This window comes from Panicum virgatum, chromosome 7K (genome assembly GCF_016808335.1).
Source record: "Panicum virgatum strain AP13 chromosome 7K, P.virgatum_v5, whole genome shotgun sequence".
NCBI lineage: Eukaryota > Viridiplantae > Streptophyta > Magnoliopsida > Poales > Poaceae > Panicum > Panicum virgatum.
In genome coordinates, this window is record NC_053142.1 from 36,688,562 (window position 1) to 36,700,794 (window position 12,233).

At 45.5% G+C, this 12,233-nt stretch overlaps 1 protein-coding gene and 1 pseudogene across 2 annotated transcripts; one reads left to right on the top strand and one right to left on the bottom strand.

Moving 5' to 3' along the window:
- The first annotated feature begins 1,449 nt into the window (after window positions 1–1,449).
- Window positions 1,450–3,090, top strand: LOC120643064. 2 transcript variants are annotated; one of them, XM_039919596.1, is made up of 4 exons: window positions 1,450–1,711; window positions 1,789–1,965; window positions 2,166–2,369; window positions 2,452–3,090. In XM_039919596.1, the coding sequence occupies exons 1-4, from the start codon at window positions 1,496–1,498 to the stop codon at window positions 2,839–2,841; spliced, it is 987 nt and encodes a 328-aa protein (XP_039775530.1). In that variant the 5' UTR covers window positions 1,450–1,495; the 3' UTR covers window positions 2,842–3,090. The 2 variants fall into 2 exon arrangements, with proteins under 2 accessions (XP_039775530.1, XP_039775531.1); XM_039919597.1 differs by lacking the exon at window positions 1,789–1,965 and having other exon boundaries at window positions 1,452–1,711.
- Window positions 3,091–3,705: 615 nt separating this feature from the next.
- LOC120640201 lies at window positions 3,706–4,595 on the bottom strand (annotated as a pseudogene).
- Window positions 4,596–12,233: the final 7,638 nt, after the last annotated feature.

Below are 12,233 nucleotides of genomic sequence, written 5' to 3' on the forward strand. Positions count from 1 at the left end.
GTTTGCATTTCTTACACGTATCCTTATCCAATAAAATTTCTAAACCACACTCTACCATTTAGAAAATGCATCCAGACACCGTGAGGGGATCCCCAATCCACGCAGGTGGAGGGCCGGCGGCGGCCGTCGATGCAGCCGGGGAGGAGTCGCGCCGCCGTCGGGTTCCCGAGCATGGGAGAAGAGGTCTGTGGATGGATTCGGCGTGAGGGTGAGGATAAGTTAGCGGGTTATACTTGCCATTTCGCGTTGCTCTCCAATTGAATTGAATAAAATAGTGGGTGCGGTGTCTATCAGCAAAGAACCGTGATTTTGCGGTGTCCCTGAGCAGCGACACAATTTTTTAGTGGTCTGCAGTAAAAGCACCATTTTAACGGTGTCCGGTGGCAAATTTTGCCAAAATTTAGTTCCTCCCCGCTCCCTCCCCTCCCCTTGGCAGATTCTTGTGGGAAGCTCATGCCAGAGCAGCTTTTGTTACCGCCCCTTGGCTTCTCTCGGTGGACTTGGGAGCTGGAGCGCTACCAAACTGGCCCTAATAAATTGTAGAAATTAGTAGTACGACACTATCCAGTAGCAGAAGTAGCATTAGAAATTTGTAAGCAGTGGCAGTAGTACTAGCATAAGTTATATTCATCTTTGCATTGTTTATTCTTTGACAGGATCCAAGAATAAGGCAAGTGAAGGTGCTAGTCAGAGTGTTCCTCCTACTGTTTCTTCTTCTTCATCATCATCGTCGTCGTCGTCACTATCTAGTGACAGCAGTTATAACTTTTTCGTTAAGAATAAATTTCGCTTAATCTCTGACTTTGGCGATTGTGACGATAGTGATGGTCAAATTGGAGTCTTTCACCTTGATGAGGAGGCGAAAAAAATTGTCTATAGGTGAGCCAGCTATCTGCTCTCGATTTGTCTATGTGTGTTTTTTTTTCTTTTCAATCCTGCTTGCTTAAGTTTAGAGTGACTTCTTGTCTTCAGTTGACAGTTTGCCGTGACGTGGGTCAATGTTGCTGCTGTTTGAGACGCCCTCTGGCTTCGCACTTTTCACTTTTAATGGGCTTTACTGCCACCTAGATAGTGCAGTGGATGTAATGTTCTTTCCAACCTTTGTTAACGATGTCCTTGCTTGCTCATGTGGTCTATGCCAATGACCTAATTTTCTATTCTATCATTTGTCTCCTACAGAATCTCTGGGCAGAGTTTGGAGACCACCTCCGGGCAAGTAAGGTTAGTTCCAACAACTTTCCTTGCTTTCCCTTATGATTGCTATCGTTATCTTATATGCTTGTTGTTGAATTAGTCCAAGTAGCCATCTTTGCATTGAGGGAGAGTATGAATTCACTAGCAGCCTCAAAACACATTTCATTTTCTCCCCAACTCTAAGCATCCAGCATACTCTAAGCATCCAGCATGATGCTAGTTTTGCTAAAATGTCACCATAGGTTCAAGGATTCTAAATAATCAGTCAGTCAATCAATGCAGAGACGTGCATGGTACTTAAATGTATGTTTGTGCCCATGAACATGGTTGCTGTTATTTCTTTATTAACAGATGGTTTTTCCGAAGGGATTTCTATCTTTTTGAGGACAAATCCAGAGCCATCAATGGTGATGGTGTTGACAGCCAGCTTGTTGATCTGATCAACAAGTGGCACAAACCTGGGATGAACTTGTGTGTTGGAAAGCCCGAGTATAAAACGATCATTGAATCAGTGTTGGTCAGTATTTGGTCCTTGTCTTGTATAGTTATATTTTTTAACAACTTTGAGTGCCATTGTACCCGTGACTTTTTCAGAAAATACCCTGCATGTGTTGTCAAGCTGTGTTGGAGATAATGTGGGGCATACAACAACAAATGCGCACATTAGTGCCTAGAGAAAAATCAAAGCTGACTAAAGAGGACCGCTTACCAACGAGTCAAGGACTAATGAAGTTCCTGAGTAATTGTGGATTTGATGTCAAACCAGAGATGGTGAGTTCGCTAGTTGGACTTGACAAGTTGACATGCTTTCTGATTTATAGTTCCCTGCTATTTAGTATTACCTTATATGTAGCTTGTGTGCTCTGGACTTGGAAACCTTTATTTAACGGACCAATGTTTGGGATTGAAGCTTTCATAGATAGACTCTTTTAAATTTTGTTTTAGCTATGAAGCATTGCTTCTGTATCCAGGTCAATGAGAAGATTTTTTTGGCGGCATGCGCCTTGTTTCATTGTGATGCTGATGACGAGAAGAAATTAGGACTCTTGCGCGATGCTGGTCTCTACATTAGAGATATTTCTGGCATTGCTTGTGAGGATTGGGACGTAATGAAGCTTGCAATAGCTGTTAAGGTGATATGTTGCCCTAAAGAAGAACTCACAGATTTTCATGAGGTAAATATTACTTTGCTGCTCAGTGTGCATTTCATGGAAGATTGTATATATCATATAATGTGCTAAATCATGTTCCTTTCAGGTTCTTGCAGAAGATGTGGTATCAAAGTTGAAAGGTGACGCACCTAAATATAAAGGTGTCGCAGTTAAGGTCTATTGGTTGAATACCTACCACACAGTTGTGTCTAACCATCGTCTGAGGATTGCGAAGAAAAAAATGTTGGGGTCCTTGGTTAGGAAAGCTAAGAAAGCATATGAAGCAGAACAAGCGGAAGTATGTGACAAGGTTAAGTTGCATGGAGAGTCGCAGCAAATTGCTCAAGACCATGTGACCTCTGTGTCCAGGCCCACCATTTTGCTTGGTGATCCCACCATTTTGGCTGGCGAGGTGATCAGGCGCAGTCCAAGGCTGAACCGAAAGCTGCATGAGAACAGTGGTGGGGGTACTCCCCATAAGCGGCCTAAATACTGATGCACCCGTGGGAGTGTGGATGATTAAAATGCTGGGCAACCTACCAACTAGGTTGGTTCATGGTGAAGCCCCATGATGATGGTGGCATGATATTTTAGCAGAAGCTTTTGGGTTGTTTTATGATGTAAGACCTATATTTTACCTGCAGCGTTGTTCTTTGGCTGCCATCCAGTTTCGTTCTAACTTCTATGTGAGGATGCTCTTTAAACATTAGTTTGCTTGACTTAGTCAAAAAAGTGGTTATGTGCTTGTTGTGTTGGCCTTCAGCCTGGCCCTGGCCCTTGTCCTGAACTCCTGATTCGGGGGTCTCATTCTGATTCGAGTGTCCATTGTTGTTGTTCTCTCAGGGTGCTCTTTAAACATAGTGATGACTGTCTTCTATTGAAATATTCCAAGATGAACGATCAAACTTGAAATATTATCACTGTACGGCGACGTGGACTGTACGATGGAAATGGATAGGATCCGTAATATAATAGGACTGGCATTTCAATAAGGATGGAAATTGATAGGGTACCTAATAAAATAGGACTGGCAGGATGGAATTGGATCGGATAACTAATAAAATAGGACATTGGAGACAAATGTTTCCAGTGAGTTTAGAAAATTAGGTTATATATATAATGATACATCCAAATGTAAGGTCTAGTGTTTTCTGAATATGTGGAGAATTAATGGGGATGTTACAAATGAATTATTTGTAGGGAATGGCTATATTGATCGTTTCGTGTAACCATTTACTGGCCTTTATTCTGTAGTGGAACGTTCTAATTTGAGGGTTTGAGCGTTGGTTAGCATTCTTTGTCTTACTATTGCCTTGCTGTTTGCTGACTGCTGTCAACTCCACTGATTATGATTGAGGAAACCACATGTACTTGCTGAAATTGAGGCTGTTATCATATTTCAGTTCCATGCTTGCATTCGTCTTTGCCTCTTGAAGAGGTTGCCGGCAGCCGACGGCATGCGGCTCCGGAACCGCGGGTGGCGGAGCACGTACAGCCCGGCGAAGAGCGCCACGACCCGGATGGGTGTGACGTAGAGCACGACGGCGGCGACGAGGCAGAACGTCCCCGACCACTGCCTGGATCCGCCCGGCGACGCGGCTCCGCAGCCGGTCGTACCGCAGGCGCACCACGGCGTTGGGCCTCGACGTAGGGAACGTCTCCAGCTCCTCGTCGAGCTCGTCGGGGTGGACCGCCTCGGCGCTTGAGAACCTCGCGTCCATGTGCGGCGGCCGGCGGCGCCGGTAGCTCCAGTGCCCAGCCGCGGACATGTACAGGAACATGGTCGGCAGGATGAGCTCCGGGAAGCACACGAGGGCCACGAACAGGACGTGCACGAGGGCCGTCGCCGCCGTGTTCTTCCAGCGGCACACGTCGGCGAGCCACCGCGCCGTGCTGGCCGTGCCGTGACGCGGAAGAAGGTGGCCTTGCTCTGCCGGATCCGGATGCTCCACGCGTGCAGAGTCCGCGTCCAGCATGTACTCCACCACCTCCCGGCGCAGCGGCGGCTCGGCCCGGCTCAGCCTCGCCGCCACGATGCCCATCTCTTGCCGCCGCGGGCTGTCCAGCTGCGGGACGGTGAACGGGTGGGCGTAGTGCATCCTGGGGAGGAAGGGCTGGCCGTAGAGGAGCACGACGCTGCCGAGGGAGAGGCAGGTGAGGGCGCACGGCGAGGCAGAGCTCGCCGTTCTCTCGCAGGCCGGACGGGTGCAGCACCACGAGCGGGTGCGCGGTGGTGCGCACCCTGTCCATCTCTAGCGTCGACAGCCGGATCCTGACTAAAGAGGACCGCTTACCAATGAGTCAAGGACTAAAAAAGTTCCTGAGTAATTATGGATATGATGTCAAACCAGAGATGGTGAGTTTCACCAATTATACTTGACATGCTTTCTGCTTTATAGTTCCCTGCCATTTAGTATTACATTATATGATAGGTTGTGTGCTTGACTTGGAAACCTTTATTTTTCACAGACCAATGACTGAGATTCAAGCTTTCACAGAAAGACTTCGCTTTTAAATTTTCTTTTAGCCATGAAGCATTGCCTTTTATATCCAGGTCAGTGAGAAGATTGTTAAGACGGCATGCTCTTTGTTTCATTATGATGTTAATGACAAGAAGAATTTGGGGCTAGATATAGATGAGAGCTGGAGAGGGGAGGGCGACCCCAGATTCCTAGAAAATCCCGGCATGGCAGATCCGAGACCCCCCTTCGTCCCCGGCCCGCTGCTGGCCGGCGGTCACATCGCTGTAAATGCTGAGCCTTCTAGGGTTCGGCCGCTTGACGAGTGACGACGAGGCCTCCTTCGCGGCGAAGGAAAAAGGAGGCGCTGTGCTGTGCGTGACGCGGGGCGATCCGGCGCAGCGGATTCGTTAGATTCTGGCATGAGGGTGGATGCGGCCGAGGGTGATGTGCTTGTCAGCTTGTTACGGCGTCTGGCGGTCAGGTTCAGCGCTAAGCCGCTAACCGAGTGTGTGTAGTGGTAGTGGCCCTTCAACGACGCGCCATCCTGATTTGGCCCAGATCGCCGTCCACCTACTGCACAGAGCCCAACCCAGCTAAAGGCCCATCGAAAATATTTGGTGGGAAATTAGATCTGTTCTTTGCGTTCAAACCCGCCCACCAAGCTAATGGAATCGCGCAAATCCGGATCAAAGGGGATGAAAGGGGAAAGAAAAAGTCTGATTTACACTTTTGAAATATCGCAGAAGTCCGATTTTCAACCTTTAACTACAAAACCGAATAACATACCATACAACTATCGAAACTAGACAAATTTGGCCCTTAAAGTGGTTTCCAAGATGGTTTTGTATTTTTTGAAAAAAAAAATCTAATTAGATCTAACAAATCAAAAATAATTCATTTTAAATCAGAAAAAATTGTAACTAGTATCAAAATCTTAGAATATAACCTATCTAGTATTGCTGTATTTGAATCTTGGTTATTCAAAAATAATAGACACAACTACAAGCAACTAAATATTATTAAAATAAAAAATTGGATATGAATAACTGAAAAGTATCATGGCAATAGATAGGTTACATCTTTACAACTTTTGATACCCATTTCAGATTTTCTAATTTAAAATGAATTAGTTATAATTTTTTAGTTTAAAATTAAATATTTTTAATTCTCACGAAATGAAAACCCATCTTCAAAACCATCTAAGGGCCTAAATTTTCCCGGTTTCAACAGTTGAACGGCTTTTATTATCCGATTTTTTAGTTGAAGATTGAAAATCAGACTTTTATGATAATTCGAGTATGTAAACTGGACTTTTCCTGGGGAGGAAAAACACGACCCACACGTCGGTTTGAGAGCGACGATGGGCAGGTCTATGTGCAGACGGACACCAAGGCCTCATTTAGTTGTGGGGTGTAAATTTTTTGAAATGGAATCTTTTCACATTTGAAGTACTAAATATAAACTAATTATAAAATTAATTATAGAACTCGTATGTAAACTACGAGACAAATTTAATGAGCCTAAGTATGCCGTCATTAGCGCATGGTTACTGTAGCATTTACTGTTGCAATTTAGTGTCTAATCATAGTCTAATTAAGTTTATTAGATTTGTCTCGTAATTTACAAGCAAACTATGCAATTAGTTATTTATTTCATCTAGATTTAGTACTTCATACATTTAAAATTCTCGTTCGATATGATAGATTTGGAATTTTGAATTTTGCAACTAAATAAGGCCCAAACGTCAACGACGCACCTGGCGAGTTCAAGTCCTATAGGGTGCGTTTGGTTGAGTGGCTAACTCCTAGCCAGTTTCCCATAAGCCAACTTCATTGTGTTTGGTTTGGTGGCCACCCCCTTTAGCCAGGTGAAGCGCATCTAGGCCGATAAATGCTATTGGTAAGTTTTGGTGATTAATGACAACCGCATGCGACTAACGTTTGTTTTAAAGGAAGAATCAATGGCTGGATTAGTCTCATATGAAATATGGAAGGAGACCCCTCAATTCGAAACAATCATGCGTGCCAAGGACTCAATTTGAAAGATTAAGGACATTTCTAGTCTCAAGTGTCACAAGGAGATGAAGGACACTTGATTTAGCTAGGTTTTATAGTTTCTAGTTCTTGATCGTACTATTAAGAGGGGTTCATGAGTTAGTAGCTTGATCAAAATCGAGTTAGCCTTAGAAATCTTGCACACTCACTCAAAAACAGTCTAAGATGGTCAATAGAAGTTAACACAACGCTTGGAAGAAGAAACAATCGAAGTTACATTCAAATCCAAGTCAATTCAGCTGAAAACAAAGAAAAACAGCTGCACCGGTTGAACCGATGCCCTAGCATCGGAGCATCCGATGCTTGGCGGAAGGACCGATGCCCTGTCGGTCTATCTTCTCTGGAAGCAGGCAGGAATCAAGTCAAAAGCTCTATAGCACCGGTTGAACCGATGGTCAAAAGATAAGCACCAGTGCAATGGAAGTACCTTGTTCCAGAGAGTATGTTTTGGTGGACCTCAACTCCTCTTCAGCACCGGTTGAACCGACGCTTCAGAATCAAAGCACCGGTGCATTGAATGTACTATGTTCCAGAACGCTTGTTTGAGTTGATCAGTGAACCTCTTCAGCACCGGTTGAACCGATGCCCCTACGGAGCATGCACCGGTGCAATGACGCAAGCCTGGATACTGTGTCAGAACCCCAACGGCTACAATTCGGACACATAGAGACTGGTTGAACCGACGCCTCAACTTTGTCACCCGTCGGTTCTTCCGGTGGTCACGGTTTTTCTGTAGTAAACTTCCAACGGCTATGTGACCTCCTCCACTCTATAAAAGGGCACCCCCTGGCTCATTTCAGTTGCCTTTGACCCCCAGAATACTTGAGGCCACTCTTGAGAAGAAGAGAAAGTGCTTTGAGCAAAAGAGAGAAGATCTAGTGCTTTGTTTGTGCTTTAACCTTGAAGAATTCATCCTTTGCAAGTGTAGCAAGTGTGCTTGAGCTAGGGCAAACTGAGTGTAGGTCAAGTGAAGGCTTAGGAGCTTATTACTCTTAGTGATTGGCAGCACCTAGACGATCTTGGTGATTGAAGGTGTTTCTTCCGGAGCTTGCCAAGGATTGTGGGAGCCCGAAGAAGTTTGTAAGTGGCTTGAGCTCCACCACGCCGGGATGGTGAACGGAGACTCTTAGTCAGCGCCCAAGTCTCGGTGACATGGGAGGTGACAAGACTCTTAGTGAGTGTCATAACGTGGATTAGGGGTGTGTGCCAACACATCGACACCACGGGAAAAAATCCGGTTGTCTCTTGCCCACTCTTTCATTTCAAGCACTTACTTTCTTGCAATCATTCATGTGCTTGACCTTAGAGTTCATAACTTAGCTCTACTTTGATTAGTTTCTTATCTTTGTTAGCTTGTGTAGTTTGCTTAGTTAGCCGGCTGGTGAATTGAGCCTTTCTAGCATTGCATAGGTTAAGATTGCTTTAATTGTTTTAGAAATTTGAAAAAGGCCCAATTCACCCCCCTCTTGGTCCATCGATCTTTACAATTGGTATCAAAGCCTCGTTGCTCATTTGGATCATTAGGCTTCACCGCTAGAGCTATGGCCAAGATGGGAGGTTCGCCGTCTCACTTCGAGGGCAAGAACTTTGCCTATTGAAAAGTTCGTGTGGCCGCATACCTTGATGCGATTGCCCCCGAAGTGTGGTTGGCAACAAAGACCGGGTTCACCGGAACTCGTACCTCGGAGCAATTAAAATGGAATGCTAATGCTAAAAATGCTATTTTCGAAGCCATTAGTGAGGAAGTCTTTGCTAGAGTTAATGGCATGGACTTAGCAAGTGATATATGGAAAGAGCTAATTGAAATTCATGAAGGCTCCACAAAAGTCCGTGAACAAAAATATCACTTGTTTAGAGCTAAGTATGATTCCTTTAAGATGCTAGCTACCGAAAATTGCAATGATATGTATTCTCGCTTGAATGTCATTGTCAAGGACATTAATCCTCTTGAAGTTTCTAAAATTGACAGTGGCTCCATCAACCGCAAGATTCTCATGCTCCTTCCGAAACCCAAGTATAACATCATCAATGCTATGCTTCAAAAGGAGAATCTTGATACAATGGAAGTGGGAGAGCTTGTGGGCGAAATTCGCGCTCATGAAATGGGTATCCCTTGTATGTCCGAAGATCCAACTACAAGCAAGTCAATCGCTCTCAAAACCAAGGCAAACAAGCCCCGCAACCTCAAGATGATCAAGCAAGAATCAAGCTCAAGCAATGAAGAAGAAGATCATCATGAAAGCTCATCCGATGATGAAGAAGATGGAGAACTTGCTCTCATGATGAGAAAGTTCACACGCTTGAGTGACAAGATCAACAAGAAGGGTTACAACTTTGACCCTAAAAGAAGAATGTTCCGGCCAAGGGAAGATATCAAGAACAAAACTTGCTACAATTGTGGAGAAAAAGGTCACATCTCTCCAAATTGCCCCAAGCCGGACAAGAGAAAGAAGGACAACAAGAGCAAGCATCGCCATAATTCAAGCGATGATGATGATGAAGATGAAAATGAAAAGAAGAACAAAAACAAGAAACATGGGAAGAAGAAGAGTCATGATAAGAAGACCAAGCTCTTCCCAAAGAATCGGCCCGTTAGCCTGGCTCCACGGAAACGCAAGAATCGGTTGTCTCCACTAAGCCAGGCTAGCGCCAGCTCCTGGGTAACCAACGAATCGTCTCACCTCACCGCCCCCTATTCTATCACTCCGACCTATTCTTTCCCTCACCTTCGCTCGCAGCATCTTCCACCCTTACCTCCGGCCTCCGCCCTCCATCTGCACTCCTCGCTCGCGGCCGATGCCGGCGCTCCACTGCGCGGGGGCAGATCTCGCCCACATGGCCGGCGGAGCGGCTCCCCGCGAGCGGCGGTGCCGCTTGCACTGCCAGCGGCGAAGGCCCCCGTGCGGCCGTGGCACTTGCTCCCAAGCGCAACTACTGTCGAAGCCCCGTGCGTCGGAGCTCGCCCGCATGCCGCGGCCTCGCAGTTCCTGCCCAGCTTGATCCATGGCGGAGCGGCTCCCACCCACGCATCTGCGGCGGAGCTCGCAAGTTCTACGGGCACGACCTCCACGGAGCTCCCGCAACGCATGATTCTTGTGGAGGTCAAGGAGCTCCGGGTGATGGGAGCGCCTCCAATGGCATTGCAACTCCTCAAATCAAGATTCCCGCGATGCTAATCCAAGCGAGATCCCAAGAAGCAAATTTGTTAGGGCTTTCAATGATCTGTCTACATCCTATTATCTTGTGGAGATCGCGAAGAAGGTGCCGCAATTCGAGCCGGCGGCGGACGGGGGGCTCAGTGGTGGAGGAGACGGGCTGGCGGCGGCGACGGGCTTGACGATGCGGCGGATGGCCGAAGGCAGAGCAAAGAGATCTGTAACTTCACCCAACAGCCAAGATATGGTCATTATATCAGATGTACAAGCAACCAAACACAACTTTGAGCTAGCCTGGCTTGGACAGGCCAAGAAACCAAATACAGTCTGATGGCTAATATTAGACATGTTTGGACCAGCCGGGCTCTAGATTCTAAGGCTGTTTCCAGCAGACCTCGTATCCCATCCCGCATGAGGAAAAAGCGTATCCGGAGTCAACTGTAGCATGTTCCAGCCAGGGTTAAAAAAACTCGCCGGAACCGATCCGGTTACCGCGGTTACCGGTCTAACCGGCCCGGACCGGTTCCGGTTCCGGCCGGTTTCAAACCGGCCCAAATTCAAATTTTAAATTTGAATTCCAAAACATGGAAAAATCCCACAAAATTCTTAAAAATACTTCAAGTTGCGACGAATCTAATGGTGTCAAATTTTTTCAAATATTCGTTCATTTAGTATACTTTGCGAGCATTTGAAGTTAAACAAAAAAACATGCATACAAAAATATAAAAATACAATGTAAAAGTAGTATAAAAGAGAGTTGGAGGGTTCATTTAAACTAAAACATATTATACAAACATTCATTTAGTATACTTTGCGGGCATTTGAATTTAAATTAAAAAAGAAAAAAAATTGAATTTGGTCGGTTACCGTTCAAACCGACCGGTTACCACTCAAACCGACCGTAACCGGTTAAACCGGACCGGTAAACCGGTCTAACCGGCCGGTTAGCCGTTCGAAACTGGTATAACCGTGGGTTTTGAATTCAAATTTGAGTTTAACCGGTTTTTACCAGTAACCGGTCAAACCGGACCGGTTAGACGGAACCGGGCGCCGGCGGTTCGAACGGAACGGTCGGTAAAAAAATCCCTGGTTCCAGCAGATCTCCGACGCGGATGCGCAAAATAGGAACCAGCCCGTCGCGTACCCCATATCTACGCGCTTCTCTCTCCTTACCGGATACAATCTTGCCTAGATGCGCACGCTGCTGGAACGTCTGGATTCTTTCCGAGTTGCAGGTGGTGGGCCAGGATGTGCATCCCATGTGATTTCGGCATCCGCAATGGTGTGCTGCTAGAAACAGCCTAACCAGGCTATAACCAGGCTAGAATAAGCCTATGAACCAAACACCCATAGTCAATGGTGCGCGGCACAGGACAGGCCCTACAAAAGGCACGGATTTCAAGGCTTGAGGTTTCAGCGTACGCCATGTGAGAACCCATGTGCATCCTACAGTACCGTCGCATTGAAAAAAATCCAACAGTATCCGTCACATTAAATTTTCGGACACATACATAAAACATTAAATACAATTAAAAAAATAACAAATTACACAATCTAACTGATTAGCACGAAATAAATCATGAATTAAGTAGGCTCATTAGATGCGTCTCGCGATTTATAACCCAACCATGCAAAAAGTTTTGTAAATAGACTTCATTTATTATTTCAAATTAGCAAAATTCCTTTTCACTTTAATGCGTTTATAGTTTTTTTATGTTTACGGGGTGGGATCTAAACACACCCTAAACACATTGCAGCCGGCCGGCATAATCGTCATCACCAGCGTGGCCCTTGAGGTGACATCGGTTAGTATGCAGGGTATGGCCCTCGTGTAGGCCAGTCGGACCCCGATTTGACTCGGCGAGACGAGAGCTCCCCTGGTTGGTTGGGCTGTGTTTAGGCCCTGTTTGTCCTAACTTTTTTTCATAAGTCTCTATTATATTAAAAGAAATCTTACTATTTTATAGTATTAAATAAAATTTGTTTATAAATGTTTTTTTACAGCTGAGTGCTTTTTCGTGAGACGAATCTAATGAGTCTAATTAATTCATAATTTGCCACAGTGATGCTACAGTAACCATTCGCTAATCATAGATTAAGATACCTCATTAGATTCGTCTCGCAATTTAGCCCCAGGGTTTTGCAGTTAGTTTTATAATTAATATTTATTTAATACTTCTAAATACTAAAAAGTCCATGTTCCAAAACACCCCCTTA